Source organism: Suillus discolor (genome assembly GCF_016758755.1).
Source record: "Suillus discolor strain FC423 chromosome Unknown F5147scaffold_21, whole genome shotgun sequence".
In the NCBI taxonomy this organism is placed as follows: Eukaryota; Fungi; Basidiomycota; class Agaricomycetes; order Boletales; family Suillaceae; genus Suillus; species Suillus discolor.
The window spans coordinates 193,877-220,133 of NW_024541268.1; the positions used below are offsets into that span (position 1 = coordinate 193,877).

The window sequence follows — 26,257 nt, forward strand, 5'->3', positions numbered from 1 at the left end:
GTTAATGATCAGCCCGACTTTAAAACCAACGATTTGAATATTTAAGTAGTAAGTACGTGTATGATCGCGGTACTCCCATGCCGTCTGGGTTACGAATACCATCGGCTTATAATTAAGTCTGTTTCCATTAATATCATTATTTCTCTCGCGCACTCAGTACCACGTGAACCCTGATACAGCACAAGCAGTATCCGCTTGCAAGGGCTCAACCCGATTCCACCATGTCATCCGCAGAAGACGAGTACAATGAACACGATAATGCCCTAACCTTGCCCGGCTCAAAAAAACGACGAGTACAAAGGGCGTGTGACATTTGTAGGCGCAAGAAGAGTAAGCACTACTTGTCTTGAATTCATCAAGGCCGCCGTTAATTTTAAACCTCTGATCCAGTTCGATGTGAGTCAGCCTCATTACCTCTCGCCCCCCGGTGGTTGCTCAGTAGTAAAATTGACCATGTACTCTCTTGCTATACTTTTTGGGGGCGCTCGCTTTAAGGTGATGGAAGCCAGATGCCAGGGAACCGATGTTCCAATTGCATTGCGTATAATTTTGAATGTACGTACATAGAGGCTGCAAAGGTGCGCTCTCCCCCTCGGTCATCTCCTCGAGTGGCGCTTGATGCACCCTGCCCTAGAAACGAGGTCCCCCAAAGGGGTACGTGTGAAGCAATGGCTTTCCCGCATCCACCCACGGTACTCACCGTAGACGATACTTTACATAGATATGTCGAGAGCCTGGAGAATCGTTTGGAGAAGATGGAGAAGCTTCTGCAAAAGGTCGGTCTGTTGCGCAGATACTCTTCATGATCGTCGCTCACTCCAACCCAGGTCTGCCCTGACGCCGACTTCTCTCAGGAGCTCGGAGGCGGTCCCTTGGACAGGGAAGCCTGGCAAAAAGGCAACATGAATGGCTCAACCAGCCATGTCATGAGTCCCTATGCTACCACTCCTCTCGAAGATCTCGTATCCAGCGATGACGACGAGATAGTATCCGTCCGCCTCGCTGATCACATGCAGAACATGTCTATCAATCCGAACTTATCCCGTTTCTTTGGAAAATCAAGCGGTGTGATGCTCGTGCAAAAAGCTATCGACCTAAAAAAGGAGTACATCGGCGATGAAGATATTCAACCTCCTAATCTCATGCAACCCAAAGGTCGACCTGAGTTTCGTGGAACCTTTCCTGTGCGTATGGTCATAACTTTTGTTTCTAAATTTGACATCTCATCAAGTGGGAGCTGGCCGCGAAGAATGATGCTGAGCCGACCTATAACTTTCCTGAGGAAGATCTTGCTGCCTCCCTTGTCGACCTCTATTTTGCTCACTATAATGTTCTAACTCCACTGTTGCACCGGCCAACCTTTGAGTGCAAGGTGGCCCAGGGGCTCCACCGCCGAAACACGTCATTTGGGGCGGTATATTTGTTGGTCCTAGCCGTAGGCTCGCGCTTCTCTGAAGATCGCCGCGTCTGTTTGGAAGGTCAGAGCGAACATTCGTCGGGATGGAAGTTTTTCGAACAGGTACAGATGGTCATGAAGACCTTGCTTGGACCACCACGTCTGGAGGACCTCCAAGTGCATTGTGTAGGTGTCAAGCCAGCGCTCCTCTATTGAATTACTAACTCGCACCTAGTTATCTGTGATTTACTTGATGGGGACTTCAGCCCCACAGGCATGTTGGACCATCGTTGGAGTCGGTATCCGTCTTGCGCAGGATGTTGGTGCACATCGCCGCAAGGCTTACAGCAATAAGCCCACTGTCGAAGAGGAGCTTTGGAAACGTGCATTCTGGTATGGTTCGAGTCACTCACCGTAGCACATTGCGTCTCAATGTTTTGTCTCAGGGTTCTAGTCAGCTTAGACCGATCGGTGAGCTCATCGTTGGGACGACCATGTGCGATACAGGATGAAGAGTGGGTCTATCTCCGTCACCCTATGACGATATGAAGCTGACCGAAATTATAGCTTCGATCTCGACATGCCTCTCGAATGTGATGACGAATACTGGGAGCACCCGGACCCGGACCAAATGTTCAAGCAGCCTCCTGGCAAACCTTCTCTGATATCGCACTTCATCAATTTCCTGAAGCTTAACCACATACTCGCATTTGCCCTTCGCACTATTGTATGTAACTTCTCGCATACGAACTGCCGATTAATGACGTGCTGCAGTATTCGATCAACAAGCTGAAAGTACTGCTTGGCTTCGTTGGGCAGCAATGGGAGCAACAAACAGTTGCAGAGCTTGATTCTGCGCTTAATAAATGGATCGACGCTCTTCCTGATCACCGTATGTATCTTAGCTTGGACTTCGTTATTGCCGCTGCTAAATTCTACAACCTAAAGTCAGATGGGATCCAAATATGCAGATTAATGACTTTTTCCTGCAGTCATATTCCCTCTATTCAAGTTACTATCATGTCCAGATTCTCATCCACCGCCCATTCATTCCGTCACCTCGAAAACCATCTCCCTTATCTTTCCCTTCCTTGGCGATTTGTACAAATGCTGCTCGATCTTGCAGCCACGTCATGGATGTATATCGATGTCGATCTGGTAAGCCGGTGCCTTATTCACAGGTACGTCAAGGAATTTCGATCCTTTGATACTCTGTACATCGTAATGTTACTTTAGATGGCTGCGTTCACGGCAGGCATTGTCTTGCTTCTGAATATCTGGGGTGGAAAACGCTCTGGACTGTATACTGATCCTACGAAGGAGATGGCAGATGTGCATAAGTGCATGTCTATACTGAAGTCATGCGAAAAACGGTCTGTCAACTTTTTTACTGCGGAAGAATGTCTCTCATTAATTAATAGCTGGCACACTGCTGGTCGTCTGTGGTATGTACATTTCAGTCTTGATCTTTTTTCGGTAGAGGGCTCAAACTATATGGAAGGGATATCCTGTATGAACTGGCATCCGTCGGTGACCTTCCGCTGCCCCAGCCGAGTCCCTCCGGTGGAACAAAGCGTGAACGTGATTCAGGTAGTCCAATGTCTGCTCCGCCTACGACTTCACCATCAGAGGTACCCCGTACTATCGCAGGATCGCGCCGTGTCGGGCGCGACGCAGCTGCCCACGCTCGCTCGAAGCCCTTGAGCTCATTTGATCTTCCACTCTACAGCAATGATCTTGGGCGCCTACCGCTCCACGGACCACTGAGCTTCCCTAACACGTCCGCATCGCTTGGTTCATCTAACAGTAATATGTGGTATTCTCACGGGGGTGGGAATCCGGTGCAACCACACGCTACGCAGACTTCTATGCAAAACGTGACCCTGCCTCAAGATTATTCGCAGGCCGCTGTTCCTGCCGCGTACAGCGTGGATGATATGTTCTATGAGCAGATGACCCAGTATCCGGCGCAATATCAATCAGGGACCTCCACTTCCTCGCCTTATGGTGACGACCCTCAGGGGTTGCAGAGTCTGATGGGTGGCATGCATCAGCACAATGTACTTCAGCATCCTGGGGCAAGCTGTTTTGACACGGACACGATTGCCATGTGGTCCAACGCTCCCACTGGTTTTGAGTGAGTCGCACTCATTTGGGCTAATTCAAATCCCTGCTGATGAGTGCACAGGCTTAATGACTGGGGAACGTACCTCACAAATGTATCTGGGATGGCAAATCCCGACGGTTCAGCCTCACACTCGAGGCATGGACACTAAACTTCACAATGATGTCTTTTTACTTTCTTACTCTTGGCTCGCATCCATTATACATGTTGATAATGCCCTAATGTAGTGAGAAGTACATGCAGCGCTCGTCTTGTGTAAATTGTATAGCTTTTGATGGACATGAGGCAGTATTTTATTATCTCATCTATAGATGCTATCATGAGGTCAATTCGCCTTATTTCTGTAGCCTTTCCATAGACTTGTACACATGACAAGAAGCCATCAGGAAAAGCGGGATTCCATATTCCTACGCCCGGTGTATGAAACTAACAAAGTCTGGCACGAGGCTAGTACTCTGTTGAAACTATCATCATCAACACATATTTCTCAGTTAGTTCTAACGTTTCTATTTCCAACATGTCGACTCGCATACCTCTTCTTTTTGTAAGAAATTCGAATGTTTCCTTTGAATATCGCGCTGATATGTATGAGGAAAGGGGACGATGACCATGGGGTTCGAGGGCACGAACGGAGTGCGGACGTCCAGCGAGAAGGACTGTCAGGAAATCCTAGACATCTTCTTCAGTCACGGCCACACTGAACTGGACACGGCACGCGTATATGCCGAGGGCACCACTGAACAGGTGGGCACGCTGACGCGTCGAACGTCGAACCCTGGCGCTAACTGAATGGTTTTCACTTTCACGCCAGGTCTTGGCCAAGCTTGATTTGAAGAATGCGACGATCGACACCAAGTGCGTTGTATGATTTCGGGCTGTGGTCACGGGCATGTGCTGATTTTCTGGCGTAGAGTGTACCCTGTCACTCCGGGAGATCACAGCCCGCATGCATTACGGTCTATTTTCCTCACGTCTCTCCGATCTCTGAAGCGCGACAAAGTCCGGGTTTTGTATTTGCACGCTCCTGATCGTAGCGTCCCGTTTGAGGACACTGTACGAGAGATCAACAAGCTCTATACAGAGGGTCGTTTGTGAGTGTCCACGTCCCTTCGAATGAAGGAATATAATCTTACTGGCCCATCAGCGAGATATTTGGTCTTAGGTGAGCGTGTTCGTAGAATGCTCTCCCAAGTTCCAGGACTAAGTCATATAACAGCAACTTTGCAGCTTGGGAGGTTGCAGAAGTTGTCGGAATCTGCAAAGCGAATGGTTATGTGCTGCCAAAGATCTACCAGGTGTTCGTATAATTCCAGTTATAATAGAAAGTACTCATGATGCATGTAGGATGTACAATGCGATCACCCGGGAGATGGAGCCTGAGCTCCTTCCTTGCTGCCGGAAGTATGGCTTGCGGCTGGTCTGTTATAACCCATTAGCGTGAGTGGGGTTCAAAAATGTTATTTAGATGGAACCCTCATCACAAGATGTAGCGGCGGTCTTTTTGCAGGCAAGGTGCTTTCCACCGAGGAGGTAGCTCCCGAGGGTGGTCGCTTTGACCCGAAGTCGAAGATGGGCCAGATGTACCGAGCACGGTACCTTAGTGAAGGGTACTTCAAGGCTCTTGAACTCGTGAAAGCCGCTGCCGTATGTCCCTCTGCAACAAACAGTCTATATGACTAATGGCTTGGACAGGACGGACATGGTCTTCGTCTTACAGAGGTTGCCCTTCGTTGGTGTCAACACCATTCTCTACTGACGCCGGAAGACGGTATTATCCTGGGCGCTAGCAGTGCAGCGCAACTGGAGCAAAATTGTGTTGACTCGGAGAAAGGGCCCCTCCCACAGGATGTTATTGATGCGCTTGACGAGGCTTGCAGGCTTGTGAAGGCACACGGAAGCACCCCGTTATACTGGCGTTGAGGGCTCTTTCCGTTGAGGCATAGTCAAGAGTGTGGTAAACCTAGTGACAATTGAATTTACTGTTATGATAATGAATTTCAACGAACGCCGCCACAGCGTCAACTAGGATGACAATCAAGTACTGTGTACTTTATCGACACACACAATATCCTAGAACACACAAGAAATTAGGTCGAGCGTTTAAGGTTAAAGGAATGCTGGATAGATGCGAGCTGGAATCTTCATAGTCTCTTGGGAAGACAATGTGTCGTCTCTAAACGCAGATCAACAAAAACCCATACCACTTGGAGAAGGTGTGCCCAAATACCTTCATGAAGTCCTTCGACAGAGACTCTATCACCGTGCCAATGCTAACTCCACGTTCTCGACTTTTCCGCTCCCACTCGACCACCTTTTCGGTGGTATTATTCCCATGTTCCGCGCAGAGCTGCTTGAGGATGACGTCCCGACTCAAACCAGGAAATCCGCTCCTGTGTTTGAGCATGTACTCTGCCATAGGCTCGAGACCAGAATCTGCGGTCTGCGTCATGATCATGCGCCGGTTGATCCGGAAGACCATCTTCGCTCCCGGATCATCGATCACAAAACGAACTGGTACATTGCTTGCAGTGAAGAGGAAATAATCGGCTTCTTTGTCGGCTTCAAGCATGTCGGCTTGACGTTCCGCAGCAGGGGAACGTCGGCCCTTACAGGGACCTACGCCAACGTTTGCAATATCCACAGTCCCATCCTGATTCGTTGGGAGATTACGCATCATGTCGGCAATTGGACCCAATTGACCACTACCAAATTGCCAAAGGTCGTCATCCTTGGTTCCGCTGAGACCTTTCGAAACCTCCTTCTTGCCACAAGCCTTTTTGTGAACGGGCCAGTCTTCGTTCTGGCAGGATCTGGCAGATGAAACATGAGGCATGATGAAGAAAGATTATAGTACTATTACGCACTGAGAACAATAATGTACTTCGAATTTGAGTTTTGATTTGCAAGTACTACACACCATAAAGCGAACGCCTTGTCCGATGTCTTCTGGTGTTTTCGTACAGTTCTCGCAGCGTACAAGGGGTTTATCCCTGAGAGTAGCCTTTGCCAGTGCTAAAGAATGAGCAAAATAAGTTCCTGTATTCTCCACGATGTTCAGGACGTCTTTCATCCCCATGCTACGATGGGTAATGTCGTGTAAAATCGACTCCGACGAGAACAGCAAGAAGAGACCTGATGATTTATTTTCAGAGACGCACCATGTTTATAAGCAGGAGAAAACTCACCGATGAACGCGTTCCTGTCGATAGTTGCGGTTTCAAACACGAGTTTTGTACTTTTAGATCTCTGTCTGCTAGCATCATTCGACGATGTCTGTTTCCACCATGGGTTTGGTAGATTCGACGCCTGTTCCCACCACGAGTTTGGCAGGAACGCTGGATCAGACGAGTCGAAAACCTCCAAGAAACGAGTGAGAAAACCGATAAAACCCTTCCCGCCCTCCAATAGGAAGTTTGAAACTGTGACATCTGGACAAAGAGCGCGATTGCCTTGACCCCAAAGCGTACCAGGTGCCTCGGATGCCTTCTCAAGACCCTGAAGAATATGTCTCCTCTGTTCAGAGGCATCCAACAACAACCAGATGGTGTTAAATTGCCCTCTGTGAAGGGTCTTGCGCAGGCTTCGAGCTGCGCGTTCTTGGATATTGCGGAGAATCAAGCGCACGGACTCCATGTCAACGTAAATGATGGAAGAATCATCCAGTAAATAGGAAATCTCCTTGAGGACGTCTGCTGCTGTTGATGATGCGATCGCCGCCTCCCACTCCTTATCCCACTTGAGGATGTCTTGTTTGATATTAGTGATGTTGAATTTGTTGCACAAGAGAGGAAAGAATTTTGCAGTTTGGTCCTTGGTTGTTAATGCCATTCCTCTAATTGATGACTGACAGCCTACAGATTGCGAAGTAAGATGGGAGGATTAGACGCGTTTAAGTTTTAAAACCAGCGCTCTCGCATCGTAATACTCGGATGCCATTATACCAAATGTCGGTGTGGATGATTGTGATGGTATTCTATAAAGAGAAGGCAATCGCCTTCAAGACGTAAAGCCTCCGGCCTCATGAGGTAAAGTACTTATATATCGCCAAGTATGATCCACGAGGCCGCCTGTATATGTAACAGTAAGTCTTAGCGCATGAACGTCAATGTAACGATGGGTGCTCTATCTGCATGCTTGTGGTTGTCATAATAATACAGTGCGACATCATGCATATAGTACACAGCGGATTCTAAATCTATGTCACTGCTGAGTGTCCGTGGCAACGTGTACCGAGTTAAATTTCTTTAGGCTGACCGCGTCAAAAACCAACTCGGAATTCCTTCTCCGATCAGTCTACGTCAAGATTAAGCGCGAGATCCTGTACGAGATGAGATCCCTTACATTTCTACTACATTCGAGGGGAATTTGGGCAATCTGATATCCTGGTTAGCTGTTGATCATCGAAAAAAGCTTCGGCATCATGAGCCAAGTAAGAAAAAATGACGGACCCTTCTCTCAGTTTGGTCTCCATTCACAACGGTGAAGTCGGTGTAAACATGGTCTCGTGGACGGGCTATCAACGTCGACATGAGGGAAATCGTGTAAAATTGTGCGAGAGATTCATTGAAGACCAGATGCCTGTAGAGTATTAATTATTGTTTTAGAAAGCATACCAGAGATGTACTTACATGCCGTCGGTCTGGTGAAACCAAACCTGTAAGTTGGTCTTTGATGCGAAGCAAACGGACTCACAAGCGCTATATATACAGCCAGGTCAATGAGGGTCCATATTGCTGTCAGCAGACCGGTCTGCAGAGTGACTAAAATACCAATTGCTCGCTCATTGACACAGGAACCGACTGAGAATCAAGTACCTCGTATTATCTTTTTGATGATATGATCAGTGTCCATAAATCCCGTTTTGTGTTCACTCTGTAGCATGTTAAAGCATGTATGCCAAAATGAAGAATGACGGACCAGGGAACGGACAAGTAACCCGGTGATCAGGAGGTTATCCAAAGCAGAAGAGGCAAGGCCGATGACAAATACGATTTCAAACCTATGAAACTGGGCGAACACAGGCACCATATTGATCGCAACTGTGGTTCCAATGCCACAAACTGGTAGCCATGAGACAACAACGGTGAGTTTGAACAGTCAAACTACCTACGGAATGCAGCACTCGCGAGAATAACCATGATTCCAACTGGCCAGACACTAGATGTCAAAATGCGGATTCTCCAGGCGAAGAAAAACTGGACGAGGGAGGATACAACACCCTTGTGCATGGTCAGCCGGCAAGAGGCTTACGATCAGAGAACAAAATACCGCGATGCCAGGTACTAAAAATGATATGGGCGATTACTGATATGCTAGCAGATGACTACTTGAAGAGAAGTACGCACGTATGGAGAAAACTGGAAATGTCGAATGAGAACACAGTGGCGCACGATTTATGAAAAAACAACACACCCCAGTTGGCTCTGGTCAAACTATATTGGTCGCCTTTGTAACAACTAGTTTAGACCTTGCATCCAGTATAAATGAGAATGAACACACCAAAGTGAATGATGAGAGTATCATTCAAGAAGACGAACTGCAGAATGACATTGGCGGTGCACAACAACAGAAGGGTTGACACCTGAAAAGTAAAATCAACCTGCTGTCCACTCATTTGAAAAATGCCTCATACAAGAAGTCGTATCCATGGACCGTCACTGGGAGAGAATTGATTATAAAGTGAGTATTCATATTGGATCGGATTGCTCACTTTTTAAAGGAAGAAAAATATACGAGTCCTGATGTGACCAGCGCGCCGTACAAAATTGTGTTGACGGCAAAGCCTACGAGTAAGGGGCCAAACCTGATTGCCAGTGAGTGCGCTGGTAAGACCAGAATTTGAAGACCTACGAGATTCCAGCAGCAGTAAGCGGCATGCTGGACACAACCAATATGTGGTTATTGAGCTCCTTCAAGCGATGAGGGGGCTAAAAGACTGGGAAAATGGCGCAGGGTTCTCATATAAGTAGTAGTAGATAGCCCATCCGCATCTTATTCTCGTCCGATTAAAGCGTACGTTTTCAGGGTTTAAGTCAGGGTGTCATTGATAATTCTGAGAATCTACACAGATCACGAGATTTTTTTTGTTCTGTTTTGGAAGGTCACCGCGGTCATATTAATATTAGACCCCGAGCACATTTATACCTAGACTTGGACCAGACTCCAGATCTAGAGTAAAGGCCGCATCCTCGTCTCTAATCAGCCAGAATCACGTTCCCGTGCTCACTCAGTCCTTCCAAATTTTGGAAGTTGCCACTAGCCAGCCAGTCTATGTAGAAATCTATTTACTTGGTGGAAAGCATCGTGTGACCGATGAGTCATTATGTAATTAGTGTTATAACAGGCTTATTCGGCCTCGAACTTCATTTAGCCTCTTACATAATTAAATTGTGATACTGTTTTGCTACTAGCCAGTTTATCGTTTACTAGAGTTTTAGATCGGCTCCCAACAGGTGGGAACCACGAGTCCTTGAACACAGTACTGACCTCAAGGCCTCTCGGTAAGGATATTTCTTCATCCAAGTTCACCGCCCTTGCGCGTATCTATTCTGTGCTGTTCAATCACATTCGTGTCGCTCCCTTAAGCGACCATTGCCGAGCTAGCTGCTCCGAATTCTGAACCCAACGTCCCTCCGTGCGCTTTCACCTCCTATAGCCTACGCACTCATCAGCACCAACGGACACGTGCCCCCGATTGAACTCACCACATCGACGCTTACAGTCAAACACATTCCTTAGGCGCTTCTCCAACTTCTTGGCTTCTTCATCCTCGTGTCACCATCTCCCTCGTGTCTGCCACCCCTGCCATACAGGACTTGGGTGTGAAGTGTAGCATCTTCTTCACAATCTTTTACATATGAAATTTTGATCATCAACCAACCTAAATTCTCATGTCATTAATTTTCTGGGTGAGAGGAGAATGTAATATACAATTATGCCTACTGATGTGGCAAGAACACGTATGTAGACATTGATATTTAGGACGCTATGTATACTACGAGGTAGAGCGGCAAGCTAGGAGAAGAAGAAATTCAGGATGCAGTGAAAACCACTGAAGAAAGAATATGAAAGCCGCGGCAATAGTGAGGATTGATGGGAAGAGGCAACGAGGGAGTGTTGACTGCGAGCACGATGGAGATCTGGCGTTAGGTCTTGGCGCGGGCGTGCCGCCTAGTATTGATGCGCTGTCACGGTTCCAAAAAAGAAATTAACTGGCGACGACGGCACAGCTAGGCTGCAGGAGCGGGATTGGTGTCAAAGGTCACTTGGGCAGGGTGCAAAGAGATGCGGCAGCGTTCAAAGGCAGAGGATACTGTGCGCGAAGACCGCAAACTCGACTTGGACGAGTAGGACAACGAAAGCATCATGTAATTGGGACAATGAAGACGATAATACATAGAAAAGGATGCATACCTTTCTCCGACACATCATGGTTTACGGGGTCCAACCTTTACTAAATAACGTCAGTTCAATTGAATGGTTACAGAGCCGAAACGCTAACAGTCGCCAATCAGAGTCTCAATTGCTCCTTCTTAATAAACAGAAAGATTTTTATGATGAAGATGATCAAATAACTTCTGTGACGGTAACCTGAGTAAGTGTCACACCATGAGTCGAATTACGAATACCGGACCAATTAGTAAGAGTACTTTACAACGAGGAGACTACTTAGTACTTAGTGCGCGCGTAGCATCTCCTCCAGTCCAGCCTTCCATATCGTCAAATCGCCGTCCCACTCGTTAAGGCGCCTCATTTTTCCTCCTTTTGCAATCGAGGTATGAGCGAGCATTTCGCCGTACCTTTGTTTGCGATATCCATGTTGGGAAATGCAGTACCAGATGATACCCTTCGTGGATAGGACTTCTCCCCAAGTTTCTTTGCACCCTTCCGCGCAGCTTGGGATTATCTTCAATAAGCGAAGAAGCGTACGCCAAAGGATTCGTGGCAAGTAGAGCCATAGAGGGGGATCGAGCCCTAAATCAACCGGGAGGGCGCATGTTATCAGATATCATGATACACTAAGTATCAAAGGAGATAAGTCGTCAAGTCAAAAGACGTACAAATGACATCTGTTGCATGTTCCGAAATGACCGTGTCGCGGTGGTTGCCGTCAATCACCCATCCTCTGGAATCCTGTGCCATCGCAGCAATAATTCTTTCCTTGCACTCGTCATCTGAAGGGGTTGTCCACCCGGGTCCCCAGAGAAGTGCATCCAGGGAAATATGTGGCACATTGAGTTTAGTGGCAATGTACGCGCTGACGGTTGACTTGAAAGAGATGTTTTCAAGACTTCCAATTTTTTATCCAAGCCTACCTTGCCAGTGCCTAACAAATACCCATGAGTCGATGAGCAATGGGGCCATGAGCAAACGACGGGCGCACCACTATTGCCTACAACATGAATTCTATAGTTGCCCTTACCGTCACCAAGCAGCGACGGGATACTCATCATGATAGTGTGAGTCAAGAGTTATATAAGTCACAGCCTTTGACGTTAGAAGGCTCTCCATCCTCGGAGCTGTTTTCACACGGGTGAACTGGTTCATGATCAACAACGGCGCTTGTTAATGGAAGGCAGCTATATATACACGATGAGTAGATACTAGAAAAAAGCAGTGAGACTTATCTGTGATACAAAAATTTTAAACTTCCTCCATGTCGTCATCCTCGTCTTCGTCTTCGTCCTCGTCATATTCATCCACCCCCATATCACCGGAGACTCCTTCTGGAAGAGAACTTGGTCCAGATTTGATCCCTCACTTCTGAAAAACAAATCTTGACTAAATTGAAACTCCAACATTCCATTGTACTCTCCGCTCCGATTCAAGCTAGTAATAGCAAGAAGTACCTCTTTGAGACATGCATCGGGCCGCTGGGTGTACTCGCACAGTGGCTTGATGCTCCACCAGTTGCTCGCGAAAGAGCTTGTGAAGATAAGATCCAGGAGTTGGTTGCATGGCATATGCGCCATACGCTCCTTGGCAGGTTTGGGTCGAGAGGTTGGAAGAAGGAATTAGCACTGTCGACTTGAAGCTGCTCTTCTCCTGTTTATCACCCTTACCAGTACCTAGAATTTCATGTCCTCCTGCTGGTCATCAATCGCCCTTCTCATTCGAATTTGTCAAGAGCGAGCTGGTATGGTACGATTGAGTGAAAGATACAACTTACAATTCCATGCACTCGCATATTGCCTTCCAGCTGTTAGCTTTTCATACGCTTTGAGCGCCGATATAATGAGGGCTCGCAATCTGACCGATAGTGTGAAGTTTGAACTGTCATATTCGACCTCAGAGGGAGCAGGACCTATAAATAAAATAAGCGGCAGTCCCCGACTTTTCACAAGCCTATCAAGATTCAAGTGAATCAGATCTACTGGCACACACGATGGTCTCCACGACGTTGATCTCATCTGTCCCACGATATGTCTCCGCTGAGGAGCACAGAAATATCGTAGGATCGACTCCTGCATCGTTCAACGATATCCCTCCCGTACTGCGCCACAAGGAGGACAATGTACGCGTTATGCTCGATCCTCCCCTCCAGACATTCACCGAACAAGATTGCGCGAATGGAACGTTATTCGTGATCGAGAAGTAGTTATAGTGATAAATCTCTAATCATCGCTGCATTCTGATATTTCGTCCCTCACAGCGCCCTCGTCTTCATGTCATCAACCGGGGTCGGATTTCAGGTCCCGTACCCTGCCATCACCCTGCACGCAATTGCGCGTCCAGAATCTGGACCATCAATATACTGTCAGCTAGACGAACTCACTGGAGAACCTGGAGCAGCTGAGTCACCTGAAAATGATGAAGCCTCCGACATGCGAGAGCTGAGCATCATTCCGTCAAATCCTGCCTCTCGTAAGTTTTCTGAGATCGAATCGCGTCACACATACTGATAACAGTTATCTGATCAGTGGAGCTGATATTTGAGGCAATGTCTCTCTGTGCTTCCCTTCACCCAGATCCAAACGTTTCAGATGATGACGACTTGGACGAAGCATTTATGGATGAGAGCGCCTTTGAGACGTTTACGGGCGAAGAGGGCGATGAGCTCAGTGAGGTTGGCCGGGTGCGCAGTGATTTCGTCAACAACAGTCGTTATGCACCGTACTAGACACCTCACGCAGGCAGCTCTCGAACATCTGGAGTCAATCATCGATGATCCATATCATCCAGGCGAGAATGGCCTCAACGGCGCTGGCGAAGATGTTGAAAGCGAAGGCGATGGAGGACATTGATCTGGACGTTGATTCTTAAACACACGGCACAAACAAAAGTATATATTTCACCAACGAAGGATCGACGCATAATCCAGACATCCAGTACATGACCATTCGAATCAACAAATCATATCAGCCTTTATCTACGACTTGAAACCTTTGGGCCGAACATCAGCAGACAGTGTTGTTTTTGGTGCGACAATTGGTAATGGTCCCCAGTCAAATACAGCAGCGGGGGCTTTTGGTGCGGGCGTTGGAGAAGCTTCGAGACTCTCCGACTTCAGCATAGCCGCCGATTTAGCTGAAGACCCATGTCTCGGTGTTCGCTGTGGGCGACGCGAACAGGATGCTGTGTAAGATGTAGAATCGTCATAATTGATGGACGTTTCTGGCGACCACCCGCCCTGCGTGAATGTAGGGGTGTTGAATGCAGGCAAGGCGCTGCTAGGAAGGGAAATGAAACTAATAGGAGTAGGTGTAGTGGGCTCTTGCTTCACCGCTGCTCTGCTTGGCGTTAGGAATGACGTAGGCGCGGGTTTGGATGCTGCCCTGTTGTTAAGCAAGGGCTCCTTCCTTACCGCCAGCAGAGCCCGCTTTAACTTCTGTGCAGAGCGTTCGGCATTCAATGCAGCAGCCGTGGTAACTGCTACATGGGGAATTACGGCCGACGGCTTCTTAACACTTGACTCCAAGAGCTGTTTGTCTCGTGGACCAGAGACATTAGAGGATATGTCCAACTTGGTCATTCGCTGCTGGAGTTTTGCGACATCGCCGCTTTGTTGCGTGATTGAGATATCAATGTTGCGGAAAGCGCGGTTCACGGTATCCAAAGACGGTGCCCTGTGACCAAATTATGAGATGTTGACAGCGTTTTAGGATCGGACAACGAACTTTAGGCTCGGTTTGCCTGCCTTTAGCTCAGCAAGCCTCTTTTTAGAGGATTGTAGATGGTCCTCGAGCTTTTGTACACGGTCCCCCATCGTCTGTCCACGAAATTAGCATACTATCCTGTGAATTAGAGACAACTGTACCCTTATATCCCTCCGTAGTTGCGACTGAGTCTCCAGATATTCTGGTCCGAGGGTTCTGATCTTGAGCATCTTCGCAAACTCACTATCTGTCTGAGCTCGAGTAAATCGGATGATTTCCTCCTTTCTTGTTCCCGCTGTGTACCATGCATTAGTTGATAATCTTGGTCTCAGCACGCATGACTGACCCTTCAACATACTACTCTCAAGTTCCTTCAGCGATTGCTTAATAAGTTTCCGTTGCTCCTTTATCTCTTTGATGTCACCCTGGACTTCAGTCATTATACGACCATACTCCTTGATGTCTCCAAGCGCCCATTTCGTTGCATCTGGAAGGTCTGTTTTCACATGAGATTGTCCTGGTGTTTTCTTTGACCCGAGTTCGGCGGCTTGCTGTGTTGCACGCGCTGCCATAGTTTTTAGCTGACCAAAGGGTAAGCCTTCAGTTTGAATATGTGTATCAAAGACTTACATTGTCGAGTTCCCACGTTAGACGTGAGACCATGAACGAACACTCAGACTGCATGCCTTGTTCGATGGGCGGAGCTGGTGGAGATATAGAAGGAAGGGGGACTGCAGATGGCAGCGGGCCTGGAGACAGAGACATGGGACCAGCGGATACAGCCCCAGGTGGCTTGAAGCTACTGAAAACGCTAGGAGGCGGAGGAGTGAAAGTAGGAGGCGCTTCCGGTGTTTTGGCTGGCGCGCCGAAGATGCTGGGAGACGTGGGGCTGGGACTCTCGCTCGACTTCGAAAAACCAAAGAAACCTGTTGGAGGGGGCGTAAAGACTGGTGGGGTTGGAGTCTGAGACTGAGTTGGAGCTGGAGCACCGAAGATGCTAGACGCTGCGGGCGGTGTGGTAGTCAGCAGGGGCTTTGGAGGTAGTGTAAACGCTGGTGGCATAGGCAGCGCCGTGATGGCCGGCGCGCTTGTACTCTTGCCGAACAGAACTGGGGGCGTTCTGGGCCGGGAAGAATCAGATTCTGCGTCTTGCTTCACTGGGGGTACCCACGCGCCGAATTGCGGCCTCGGTGAGGCAGGATGCGGTACCATAGTCGGAGGTGCTGATTTCGCTTGGGGTAGGAAACTGGGAGCTTCCATGTCTCCGGTGAGGGGGGCATTTGCAAGAGGTGAGCTTTTGACCGGTCGAGTACCGGTCGTCCTGGGAGTTATAGCGAATGGGGAGGAGGCAGGAGGCTTTGGAAGAGGCGAAACCACGGGAGGTGTGGCACATTGAGCCTCTGGTACGGGAGATCCAGGTGGTGTTGTACTCTGGTCCCTAACTGGAGATATCTTTCGAGGCGGAGGAGAAGGCGAAGTTGACAATGTAATGGTCGGTAACTCCGCTTTTGGAGTGGTCGATCGAGACCTGGGAGCAGGCGATGGGATGGAAGAAGGAACCACTGTTGACTCAGGCTCTCCTTCTTGCGTCTGCACTTCCCGTACTTCTTGATGTGTATCCCCTTCCTTTTTCTCTTCCTTATGCTCTTCCTGTAGTTTCTCCTGTTCCTCCCACTGTTCCTCCAGCTCCTCCCGTTCTTCTTCCCGTTCTTCTTCTCGCTCATCCTGCCCATCTGGCAATTCAGACTCTTCAGACTCTTCCGACTCTTCCGATTCATCATCATCATCATCGTCATCAGAGATAAATGACTTCGTGTCGTCTTCGAGTTCCCCATCCTCATCAGATTCTTCAACAGTCGAGTCCGCATCGCCCTCAGTCGCATCTTCAGCAGAAACATCAACGAAGGATGAGGCTGTTGAAGAAGAGATGGACTCCAAGGAAGGTTCGTGAGGCAAAGCCTTGTTGTCTATGACTTTCACTTCCTGCACTTTCTCCTCGACCACAGGAAGCGGTGGAGTGGTTGTCCTAGTTGGCGTTTCCTCTTGCTTGACAGCCTCCGCCTTTGCAACCGGCATAGTAGGCGTGAGCGGCTCTTCTACCTTGACATTCGTAACCTCTTTAGTGGGTGTCTCAGGCTCGACAATGCGTACGGAAAATACATTGACAGATTCAGTCTTCAGGGGTTCCTTGGCCTTGTCACCAGTGCTCTTCAGCAACTCTCCAAACGACTTTGGTGCACCCGCAAACGCGCTGAAACCGCCACCTCCACCTGACGCAAAAGCACTAAAACCACCCGTTGAAGGTGTCGAGAAAGCTGACTGGAGTGGGCTGGGTGGGCTCTTGAACGCCCCTCCTGGCATGGATGACGCACCAAATGTAGGAGCTGGGGAACTAGGCGTCATGGTCCCAAAGGCACTTTTCGTTACGGCACCAGGCATCGACGACTGGCCGAAGGCAGGAGCCCCGGTAGTAGGTTTTGTTGGTGTTGAAGGGGAATTTGATGCCAGGGCAAATGCAGAGATAGGTGGCTGTGCTGGCGCGGGCCTGTAAAACGGAGAGTCTTTCGGTGTTTCTCCCAATCCGAATCCAGAGGAGGGTTTCATCGAGAATGAAGACGAAGATGGCTTCAAATTACTGAAGGCACCTGTCGTTGGAGCTGGTGCAGAGCTCTTGAATCCAGACTCGGTCTCTTCACCCCTCTGCGCGACAGGGGAAGGAGACCGGCTTTCGTCCCGCGGCACAGATGTCTCACGTGGAACGTTAATTGCCTGGACAGGCGTTGGTGCATCGGGTTTCGTAGCATTCGTCGCACTACCCCATGCAGGCTTCTGAGAACCTGTATTGGAAGTAATAGCTCCGAAAGCATTTGGGGCACCTGTCGCAAATGCAGCGAAGCCTCCGGAAGTAGGTGATGGTGTTTGTGCAGTAATGGTGGTTGATCCGAAGGGCGATTTTCCAAAAGCCGACGTTCCAAAGCTGGATTGTCCGAACCCAGACTGCCCAAATGAACTCTTCCCAAAGCTAGGGTCAGGTGTAACACCAAATCCGTTCTTCCCGAATGCAGAAGTAGGTGGGATAGCAGATCCAAACGCCGAGGTAGTTGCTGAGGCACCACCTCCAAATGTCGATGTGGTCGACGCACCACCGAACGCATTGAACGGACTCTTTTGCTGGCCTCCGTTACCGAGAGCTCCAAAGCCGGTTGCAGGTTTGATGAATCCACCTCCCGCTGAATCACTTGTAGGAGAAGATTGAGATGTAGCTGTGCTCCCAAAAATGGAGGGCCTTGAATCAGCACTCTGAGGAGCAGGATTACCGCTGCCAAGTGACAGCCGACCAAAGCCGGGTGTATCATCTGCAGCCATACTATCTTCTGCAGAAGCTGATGTTATTGCACTTTGTGTAGGCGCGATAGGTTGTGCTCCTCCAAACCCAAACTCTGTCTGTCCGAACTTCGAGGGTCCAACAGTGCCAAATGCCCCAAACCCTCCCGAAGTAGGCGTGGTGTCAAAGGCAGACTTCCCAGCTTGAGCAAACGGCGAGGCTGATGGAGCGGCGGACCCAAACATGGGTGTGGGCTGTCCGAATGATGACTGGCCAAATGATGACTGACCGAAAGAGGGTTGAGCAAATGCTGAAGTTGGTGACGACTGTCCGAACGCAGATGTAGTTTGCTGGCCGAAAGCATTCGTTGTTGGTGTCTGGCTAAATGGAGATCCCAGTTGCTGACCAAATGATGATTGTCCAAATGAAGGCTGTTTTCCGAACGCAGACGACTGGCCAAAATCAGGGGCTGTCTGGGCGAAAGTTGACGCACTGGCAGAGGATGAAGTGGGTTCAATAGGAGACGCATGCATGTCATTGGACGGCTCCCGCATTATTGCGGTAGGCACAGCTGACAGTGTCTGAGCGTTCTCCATCATTGTTCCCGAGGACTGGGTTACCATGCCCGGGTAAGGTGTTCCCTTGATGTTGAGGATATGCCAACCTGCTAATGTCCCATCTGATGCGTATGCATACATGATAGGTGAAGGTGGCAACTGAACACCTTCCCCGGACGCACTCGTGTGGTGGAACGGCTCAGTGCTAGTTAGATCAAGTTCTAGGCCAACGAGGACGGTGTCGTTCATGTCCCTGTCCAACGGGAGGCTCGGCGTCGATGTTTCCTCAAGCGACAAATTCGACCAATTCTCTTCTACACATCCGACCACCCCAATGTCAGACGAAGTACTGTCTCCCATAAATAACAATATCTTTGCGGGATCCCACCCCCGCAAACACACGATAAATGCACCAGGTGGCCGCAGCCCGGGCGAAGGGTAATACGGAGAGGAAAATTTCAAGTCTTGTGCAGAATTAGTTTTGCCATCAAGGGAGACGTGGAAGTGAGTTTGTTCGACTTCTGGGTTAAGAGGCAGCTGGGCGTAGATCGCATGGAAAGACGAAGCAGATAGCCAAGTCGATGATATGACGCAGGCATTAGATGCTGAGGGTGGGCTTGGAATGCTGGACTTTGGGGTGGAGGTAGAAGTAGGTGCATATGTGACGATGGAACCGCTTCTCATGCCCAGTGCAAGCTGCTTGCCCTTGGGAGACCAGGATACTGTACAACGGTCAAAATACCAACATAGCATTGAAAGAAGACACCTACTTGACGCGGGAATGGTATTTGGTAAACTTCCTGCTACCCAACCTCCCATAGATGTCAGTTTTTGAACGTCGAGAAGCTCCACTGCTAATGCGTTTAAGCCACTTTGGGAGTCCCGTAAGATAGCTACAAGTTCCGGAAGATCTCCCGTATTCGGAGATATCGAAACAACGAAAGCTGAAGGCACAGCAGGAAGTGAGTAAATGGGATTGATGGGACTGTCTCCAGGGGAGAATAGGTGTTCTGCGGCGTAAACCATAATCGACCCCTCAGCAAACCCAACGACGAGTCTGGAGTCATTGAATGCAAATACAACAATATTTGGGGTGGCAGCACCCAGGGAAACCTTCCTTTGAGGTTGATATGGTCGGTCATCCGTATCGTTGGCGGTAGCGAATGCGGAGCGAAGATCGCTGAGGGGCGACAGCACAAGAACTACAAAGACGCAATTCAGCAATGATTGCGAGGCGTGTGATACTGATACATACTTGTCCCAGAATTGGAATCTCGGCCCACTGCTGCAAACCATCCTCGAGAGTTTGCGACCGCGAATAAGGAGGCTCTGCCTGGGATGGGCGAAAGGTTTATGGATTCTTGGGAAAGGCGAACACGAGCGCGCTTGTTCAGTTGTCGAAGAACAAGAAACTAAATGATGAACAGTTGAAGAATACGATATGCCAACTTTGAAAGATGAACGCACGTCGGCATCCTTCTCCCCCGGTTCAGATGATGCTGTTTGAACGGGAGGAGGGACTGTAGGCTGAATTTGTGAGATATTTGACATAGAAATCCTTCTGCTCGCTCAGATACGTTCACAAGATTCTCTTGGCCTGGATAAATGGAAACACAGAAAAGAGGAGTGCTTTGACCAAGCTTTGACTCTGGGCAATTTAAGAATTTGAATATATTTGACTGAGTCACGTGGCCTTATAATAACTTTTGTGACAAGTCTTTCGTCGCGTCAAACGACTAAGTGAGTAGCTAAGGCTGTGAGCTAGATTATCATCGACGCTGCTTTACGCAAGTGATGATCCGCCAGAAGTCTAAGTAGACATCTCTGTGATTGAATTGGCCGCTGGCGTGCTTTCTACTGAACTTGTGCACGTACTAGTACTAGTAGTGCCTGCATCACATGTGCACCGCTTGCACGGTGTCAAATGTACAACCAGTCACACACTCACCCTCTCGCATCAGAATTACCACTATCTCTCTTACAACGAAACATAATGGCGGTCCCACACGATGCTCAGTCCGCCGCACTGCTTGCCCACGTCGCGACACAATTGCAGCTCAATATCTCCTTCCTGGAGTCTCAGGAATACATGTCTGCTGAAGATGCCCGCAGCATGCGTGAAATCATATCACGTCTGCCCGGCGGCGCAGGCCAGTCGGTTGTGACCACCAGTTTTGATTTTATCGATCCAGCAGTCGTGACTAGAGCTATCCCGCCTCCAGCAGACATGCCTAAAGGGAGAGCGATTCCGCCCCTACCTGTACAAGCGCCCCCGATATCGCCTATTTCCTCCCAGAAACCTAGACTCGTGAAAGCTATCTGGGCATACAACGAAGACGGGGGAGTAAGTTTGCCGCCCACCCAGTATCTTTACAGTATTTACTTTCGCCACCAGGAACCAAACGATCTCTCGTTTGCTACTAATGAAGTCATTGAAGTCGTCTTGGAGAAGAACGAAGATTGGTGGGTTGGTCGCGCACGTGGTCGGGAGGCTCTATTCCCGTCTAATCACGTCGAGAGCGTAGACGCTTCTACCATCCCCCAAGCTGATGCAGTTGCAACGACTGCAAAGAAACCATATAGGCCATTTGGCGCTGCTCTGCATGGGACTGATAAACCTCCCGCCGTGGGTGTAGGCATCAACTCTGTTGGTCTGCAGGAAGCATCTGGTCAGGCAGAAAAGAAGAATAAATACGGAAAGTATGGTAACACGGTTTGTTTTTTTCGCTTTAAAATCGAGGACATAGGCTGATACAGGTTTGGTTACTCAGATGGCCCACTCAGCTGCAGGGGGCGTTGGGTTTGGTGCTGGTAAGGAGTCTATCACGCAGGTCGAATGTCATTAACATACCCTTGTAGGTGCTGCCATTGGCGGTGGTTTGATCAGAGCGATTTTCTGATATGGTCGTGGCACATGGTTCGGAACTTTAGCTATCACATGGACCTGGTATAGGCAGTATCTATTTATAATCATTCGTTGTGTCTTCGAGTATATTGGCAAGCAAGTTGAAATACTGATCGTCCAGTTGCGCTGTATCGCGTCCTTCTTAATGAGGTTAAGGTCTCGAGTGGAAGGGACGTCACAGCAGACGTGCTCATCCTCAATTTATACAAAGTCACTCGCACACGTAGGTTTCAGGACCTTGGACTTTGTGGGGGTTCACTACCTGGTTCTTGCCCTTACATCAGCCCGCCCGCCCACTTGCCCTTTCCAATACTCGAGCCATCCTGAATTTCTTTGGAGACTCGACCGTTCACCTGGGTCGGTTTTCCCTCGCTTGATGTATACACCTCACTGTGTCCGAGCACTCGTATCTCCGCTGACAACGGATGATCTCGATGAAATAATTTATTTCACGTCATGTTTGAAACATTCTGGTGAACTTACCTATCTTGACCTCTCAAGCACATCTATCGTACCAAATATGAGGCCAACGGCTTGGTTGATCATATATTCCCGGCCTTGGGTTAGACGTCACGCGTCATCGCTCAGCGCTCAGGCTTCAAGCTTCAAGCTTCAGGTTTAACGAGCAAGTGTGATCATGGATGTACTACCACTTGTTTCGGCTAGCCTCGATATGTTTTGGGTAACGCCAGTACGAGATTGACGTCTACCTTGCCAGCGCCTAACAAGTACCCGTTAGTCGATGAGCAATGAGGCCATGAGCGAACGACGAGCACACTACTATTTCCCGCAACATGAACTCTATGGTTGCCCTTACCGTTAACAAGTAACGACGGGACTTTCATAGTGTGAGTCAAGAGTCATAAGTAACAAACAGCCTTTGAAGTTAGAAACTCTGCCTTCTATCTTGCGTCATGTATCAAGTTCTGCTGCTTTTACACGGGTGAATTGGTACCTGATCAATAACTGCGCGTGTTTATGGAAGGCAGCTATATATACACGGAAGAAGCGATGAGACCTGTCTGTGATGCAAACCTATGAAACTTCCTCCATGTCGTCGTCCTCGTCTTCGTCCTCGTCATATTCATCCGCCCCCATATCACCGGAGACTCCTTCTGGAAGAGAACTTGGCCCAGGGACGTTTTCGGCTTTCATCTGTTCTCTAGACTTCAGTTCTGAAAAATAACCATAACTAAAATGAAATACCCCATCTTTGGCGAACACATCGTTCAGCTCCCACATTCCATTGTATTCTCCACTCCGATTCAGGGTAGCAATAGAAAGAAGGACCTCTTTGAGATATGCCTCGGGCTGCTGGGTGCGCTCGCGTAATGGCTTGATGCTCCACCGGGGTTGCTCGCGAAAGAGTGTGAAGAGAAGATCCAGCAGTTGGTTGCGTGGCATACGCGCCATACGCTCAAATGTGCCCTTGGCAGGTTTGGGTCGAAATTTCTATGAGGTTCAGTTAGTGTTCAGCGACGATCTAAATAAGCAGACACGGACAATCATATTGGCAAACGATCCCGAGTTGACTCCACTGCTCAACCTGTTAATGCCTCCGCGGCTAACACCAGCATCTTCTATCATAAGGATCTGCCTTCGTGGGGTATTATATTTTCGAGTTCGTTCGCGCATTTGTTGCCTGTATGACTCGTTGAAAAGAGGCCGCAAATTACATTCATGTTTAATGCGACCCGTTAGAATGGTTGTTCTAGCTCGAGGGTTATACGAGGCGGAGTTTGGTCCAGAAGGTCCAGGGTCTTTGGGACGTTCTGCGACTACCAGCTGATTCTCAACGTCCTCGTTGACCATTTCAAGTTCATATCTGTCTACCTGCATGCCCCCCTCAACAGAAGGTATGAAAGCTGCATCTGGAGAAAAGACCGGCAGACTTAGATCCCGTGGGGTTGTGTCATTCGGGTCAGGCGGCAAGAACAAGAAGATGCGAGGGGATCGACCAGATGGGCTGACGGCATTTTTATACACCCGGATTGTGGCAAGATGAACATCCTCTGCGTCAATGGCCGCCCAGCGGGCCATGAGATGTTTAGGTATCTTCAATTGCAAACGAGCATTAGAAAGCCCGGAAAGTAAAAGGAATGAAGAGACTCCGGCAGGGTGGAAGTAGTACTCTCTACCCTTCTTTCAACAGCCATGGGGCAGGCTCACCTTGACAAGCCATACTCTCCCGTTTCCCTTGTCCAACATTAGCTCCTCATCAGGGTCTGGTTGAGCATCTTCATCGTTGTGTTCGGCCTCGAAAGGCTTCTTCTCATCTTCGACAGTCAGATCATCCATGTGAAGTTGTCCGAGACTTTGACCTTCAAGTTGGTGAACTAACAAGTGCTTACTAAGCGAGCCAAAACTAGTAGTACTACACTCAGAATCTCAGATTGACTTGCTATACACGCATTTCTTTTCTTTCCTTCACCTCTCGCTCACTCGTTGTTTGTGAGGTGAGAATTCGACGGTCGATTTTAAACTGCTGATACGCCGAATCCTGGCGCTTTGTGCATTCGAGGATGTGCTTCTATCGGGTCGACTGTGTTATTTTGGTCGTGGACTCCAGCGGCGAGGACTATCAAAGATATGGCTTTAACCTTACCATTTGATGACGCACCGAACCTTCGAAGAGTTAGGCGATCTAAGTTTTTCTGCAGTGTCATGCTCCGTACGGTCGTTGAGACACGTACGTACACCCCTACACCTGATGTTTTGTCCTTGCAATGTGACCGTGACGACGTGGTGCTGAACCAGGTGTACTTAGACTGGGCGCATACACGCTCATTCACGCGACGCTGTTTCGCCGCGTCGTTGACCACCTCTCAGTACTCGCAGACCTGTGAGTGTGTATGCGACGGCGGGATGCCTCATTTTTCTGAGTATGCGTTATTTTGGCGATAGGGCATTGCCTGGCTTTTGTGGAGAGTGCGATTGTAATGGTATGTGCGAAGGTGGGCCTCTTTTACTGGATTCTGCCTGTGTGTTGCTGGCCGACGTTTTTCTTTGTGCTTCTTTGCACTATTTCACGCTTCTTTTGTGTCTTTCTTAGCACCTCCTCTGCGCCTTTCGACCCTTCTCTTACGTCTTTTCTCAGCTTCTCTTTTTGTGCATTTCCATTTCGATACCTAATTTGCGTACAGGTTCGACGTACTTGATGCAATTGAGCTACCTGAGTTTGTCTTGACGTCAGCTGTAGATCTGGCTCATCGTTTTAGTGCCATCTGGTTTTTTTTTTTTGCTTCAGAGTTGGTCCGTTGGGGTCATAGACCCTATGTTGGACATTGTCTCGTCATAAGCTCCCTCTTGTTTATTATGATGGTTTGTCTTTGCGTCTTTAGCTGACTCGTACTAGTGCCATCTGGTTCACTTCCATGGGCTCACGTTCCTCCTGTTGTCGCACGTGAGGACTTAACTGGATTTATTTAGGTGAGGTAGACGGTACTTTTGACCTGCGCGAGACATTCAGGGACAGTCTTCCTTTCCAGTATTGAATGCGCTCTTGTGTTTCATTTATCACAGCATTTGGCACCCGCGGTAGAAATGGTCACGCCAGGCTGTACAATACCCACGATAAGTCTAGCAAACTCAACTTTCTGTTTCACAACATCTTAAACACGCCTCATCATACACTCCAAATCTGAGTAAACATTCCTAATGCAGATCATGAAACCCAGTCACCCACCTTTTGGATCCTCATTATGTGAAATCCGCTATGGAAAGGACAAGATCTGACACGACACATTGTAGATTCAATGATTCTAAATCTACTGGTTGTTTTCTCCGACGATCAGACTCATCAGCAGGTTGGATTGTGCTACAGAATGCTACAGAGCGCTCTGTAGCACTCTGTAATGAATTGCGTTTCCCTGATGGATACCTCCCTTCACTGTTTTCCAGGATGCCCTGGATGAAATATCTTTCCACCATCTATCCCAAGATTATTAGTATAAAATCCACCGGAAAAAAGAACAACCAACCTGGCGACATTAGGGCGGCTGCTGAATTTGTCGAGCCCAATATCCAGAATGACGGCACCGTATGGCAGGTGGAACAGATCAGCCAGAGTGATATCCTATCTCTGGGTCAGCACGATTCAGCGTCTGTTCATGCAGATGCTTACATTTCCAGCCAGGTATTTCTGTTTGCCAAGGATGACATCGTAAGCATCAAGTTTAGCAGAAAGCTGGCCTTGTAGTGATTTAACACGGGCTTCGTCAGTCTTCCCACCAAACAACCTATATTGAAAGTTGCAGATTCGACAGCGCGTTGCAGGTGACTGGTACCTACTTGGTGAACTTCAACTCCCATGCCAAACCAGAGACAAAAGGATCATAGTTAGATGCTTCAATTGACGCAGCTTGCTCAAAGAGCGCGATGGCGGTGGGATCGCTGGGGAGGAGAGGAGTTCCCTGCGAAGCGTACTTCGCGGCAATATACCGGCAGATCGCCCTCGATTCATAAAGAATCAAACCATCGTCATCCTTTAAATCAGCCATATCAACTATCGTTCTACATAGATGAGGAAACGACGACCGCACAATGTAAGGAACCTGGCCGAAAGGCTGGTAGGCGGTAAATTCGGGGGCCTTATGTGCACTCTTGAGTATATCAACGGGAATGAACTCGAATGATACATTCTTTTCCTTCAACACCACTGCGACACGGAGTGTGCATATTGAGGTAGTGAATCCGTAGAGTTTCAAAACCATTGTGAACAAATAGAGAGATGGAGTTTTGAACTGCGCGAGGGAACGAAAGTTTCTGATTCCTCACTATGAACAACTTCATCCTCTTACTTATCCAAATCCCGTGAGAGATACCTTATTCTGTGAACCGGAATTACCGGTGCG

General features: G+C 48.6%; 12 protein-coding genes across 12 annotated transcripts; 5 read left to right on the plus strand and 7 right to left on the minus strand.

Moving 5' to 3' along the window:
• The first annotated feature begins 390 nt into the window (after nucleotides 1–390).
• F5147DRAFT_689859 (fungal-specific transcription factor domain-containing protein) lies at nucleotides 391–3,905 on the plus strand. The gene is made up of 14 exons (XM_041437005.1): nucleotides 391–578; nucleotides 635–654; nucleotides 722–776; nucleotides 828–1,184; nucleotides 1,232–1,582; nucleotides 1,632–1,789; nucleotides 1,843–1,911; nucleotides 1,964–2,123; nucleotides 2,171–2,288; nucleotides 2,345–2,577; nucleotides 2,633–2,769; nucleotides 2,818–2,841; nucleotides 2,898–3,533; nucleotides 3,585–3,905. Exons 1-14 carry the CDS (start codon nucleotides 510–512, stop codon nucleotides 3,670–3,672), a joined length of 2,475 nt encoding a protein of 824 aa, XP_041293946.1. The 5' UTR covers nucleotides 391–509; the 3' UTR covers nucleotides 3,673–3,905.
• On the plus strand, nucleotides 3,906–5,490 carry F5147DRAFT_689864 (NADP-dependent oxidoreductase domain-containing protein). Its single transcript, XM_041437006.1, has 9 exons — nucleotides 3,906–4,065; nucleotides 4,119–4,265; nucleotides 4,333–4,376; nucleotides 4,433–4,612; nucleotides 4,666–4,683; nucleotides 4,738–4,818; nucleotides 4,866–4,958; nucleotides 5,012–5,165; nucleotides 5,214–5,490. The coding sequence occupies exons 1-9, from the start codon at nucleotides 4,039–4,041 to the stop codon at nucleotides 5,439–5,441; spliced, it is 972 nt and encodes a 323-aa protein (XP_041293947.1). The 5' UTR covers nucleotides 3,906–4,038; the 3' UTR covers nucleotides 5,442–5,490.
• Nucleotides 5,491–7,512, minus strand: F5147DRAFT_689867 (uncharacterized protein). Its single transcript, XM_041437007.1, has 3 exons — nucleotides 6,707–7,512; nucleotides 6,386–6,653; nucleotides 5,491–6,331 (listed from the first exon to the last, which is right to left on the minus strand). Exons 1-3 carry the CDS (start codon nucleotides 7,347–7,349, stop codon nucleotides 5,695–5,697), a joined length of 1,548 nt encoding a protein of 515 aa, XP_041293948.1. The 5' UTR covers nucleotides 7,350–7,512; the 3' UTR covers nucleotides 5,491–5,694.
• A 30-nt stretch (nucleotides 7,513–7,542) lies between these two features.
• On the minus strand, nucleotides 7,543–9,542 carry F5147DRAFT_689871 (uncharacterized protein). The gene is made up of 15 exons (XM_041437008.1): nucleotides 9,372–9,542; nucleotides 9,232–9,324; nucleotides 9,154–9,178; nucleotides 9,021–9,102; nucleotides 8,934–8,966; nucleotides 8,867–8,878; nucleotides 8,790–8,803; nucleotides 8,632–8,740; nucleotides 8,439–8,581; nucleotides 8,336–8,393; nucleotides 8,214–8,281; nucleotides 8,150–8,160; nucleotides 7,970–8,099; nucleotides 7,863–7,895; nucleotides 7,543–7,814 (listed from the first exon to the last, which is right to left on the minus strand). The coding sequence occupies exons 1-15, from the start codon at nucleotides 9,395–9,397 to the stop codon at nucleotides 7,722–7,724; spliced, it is 930 nt and encodes a 309-aa protein (XP_041293949.1). The 5' UTR covers nucleotides 9,398–9,542; the 3' UTR covers nucleotides 7,543–7,721.
• A 1,579-nt stretch (nucleotides 9,543–11,121) lies between these two features.
• On the minus strand, nucleotides 11,122–11,997 carry F5147DRAFT_689889 (AAA domain-containing protein). Its single transcript, XM_041437009.1, has 4 exons — nucleotides 11,905–11,997; nucleotides 11,837–11,847; nucleotides 11,582–11,789; nucleotides 11,122–11,495 (listed from the first exon to the last, which is right to left on the minus strand). Exons 1-4 carry the CDS (start codon nucleotides 11,972–11,974, stop codon nucleotides 11,197–11,199), a joined length of 588 nt encoding a protein of 195 aa, XP_041293950.1. The 5' UTR covers nucleotides 11,975–11,997; the 3' UTR covers nucleotides 11,122–11,196.
• On the minus strand, nucleotides 11,990–12,771 carry F5147DRAFT_134989 (uncharacterized protein). The gene is made up of 2 exons (XM_041428210.1): nucleotides 12,691–12,771; nucleotides 11,990–12,626 (listed from the first exon to the last, which is right to left on the minus strand). Exon 2 carries the CDS (start codon nucleotides 12,491–12,493, stop codon nucleotides 12,125–12,127), a length of 369 nt encoding a protein of 122 aa, XP_041293951.1. The 5' UTR covers nucleotides 12,494–12,626; nucleotides 12,691–12,771; the 3' UTR covers nucleotides 11,990–12,124.
• A 33-nt stretch (nucleotides 12,772–12,804) lies between these two features.
• Nucleotides 12,805–13,766, plus strand: F5147DRAFT_135006 (regulator of volume decrease after cellular swelling-domain-containing protein). Its single transcript, XM_041428211.1, has 3 exons — nucleotides 12,805–13,118; nucleotides 13,174–13,385; nucleotides 13,442–13,766. The coding sequence occupies exons 1-3, from the start codon at nucleotides 12,907–12,909 to the stop codon at nucleotides 13,639–13,641; spliced, it is 624 nt and encodes a 207-aa protein (XP_041293952.1). The 5' UTR covers nucleotides 12,805–12,906; the 3' UTR covers nucleotides 13,642–13,766.
• A 586-nt stretch (nucleotides 13,767–14,352) lies between these two features.
• Nucleotides 14,353–15,301, minus strand: F5147DRAFT_546047 (uncharacterized protein; the record flags this gene model as incomplete). Its single annotated transcript, XM_041430328.1, has 5 exons — nucleotides 14,353–14,587; nucleotides 14,639–14,730; nucleotides 14,779–14,912; nucleotides 14,964–15,198; nucleotides 15,248–15,301. Coding segments are annotated over 5 exons (750 nt in total), but the record flags the coding sequence as incomplete, so codon positions are not given.
• A 4,938-nt stretch (nucleotides 15,302–20,239) lies between these two features.
• On the plus strand, nucleotides 20,240–21,535 carry F5147DRAFT_689904 (SH3-domain-containing protein). The gene is made up of 4 exons (XM_041437010.1): nucleotides 20,240–20,843; nucleotides 20,895–21,212; nucleotides 21,271–21,310; nucleotides 21,359–21,535. Exons 1-4 carry the CDS (start codon nucleotides 20,424–20,426, stop codon nucleotides 21,397–21,399), a joined length of 819 nt encoding a protein of 272 aa, XP_041293954.1. The 5' UTR covers nucleotides 20,240–20,423; the 3' UTR covers nucleotides 21,400–21,535.
• Nucleotides 21,536–22,239: 704 nt separating this feature from the next.
• On the minus strand, nucleotides 22,240–23,736 carry F5147DRAFT_689906 (transcription initiation factor IIF, beta subunit-domain-containing protein). Its single transcript, XM_041437011.1, has 4 exons — nucleotides 23,574–23,736; nucleotides 22,908–23,459; nucleotides 22,611–22,856; nucleotides 22,240–22,559 (listed from the first exon to the last, which is right to left on the minus strand). The coding sequence occupies exons 1-4, from the start codon at nucleotides 23,700–23,702 to the stop codon at nucleotides 22,440–22,442; spliced, it is 1,047 nt and encodes a 348-aa protein (XP_041293955.1). The 5' UTR covers nucleotides 23,703–23,736; the 3' UTR covers nucleotides 22,240–22,439.
• Nucleotides 23,737–23,813: 77 nt separating this feature from the next.
• Nucleotides 23,814–24,644, plus strand: F5147DRAFT_689909 (uncharacterized protein). The gene is made up of 2 exons (XM_041437012.1): nucleotides 23,814–24,246; nucleotides 24,309–24,644. The coding sequence occupies exons 1-2, from the start codon at nucleotides 23,994–23,996 to the stop codon at nucleotides 24,560–24,562; spliced, it is 507 nt and encodes a 168-aa protein (XP_041293956.1). The 5' UTR covers nucleotides 23,814–23,993; the 3' UTR covers nucleotides 24,563–24,644.
• Nucleotides 24,645–25,134: 490 nt separating this feature from the next.
• Nucleotides 25,135–26,181, minus strand: F5147DRAFT_689913 (glutathione S-transferase). Its single transcript, XM_041437013.1, has 5 exons — nucleotides 25,946–26,181; nucleotides 25,695–25,888; nucleotides 25,528–25,642; nucleotides 25,385–25,479; nucleotides 25,135–25,334 (listed from the first exon to the last, which is right to left on the minus strand). Exons 1-5 carry the CDS (start codon nucleotides 26,114–26,116, stop codon nucleotides 25,232–25,234), a joined length of 678 nt encoding a protein of 225 aa, XP_041293957.1. The 5' UTR covers nucleotides 26,117–26,181; the 3' UTR covers nucleotides 25,135–25,231.
• Between the last annotated feature and the right edge of the window lie 76 nt (nucleotides 26,182–26,257).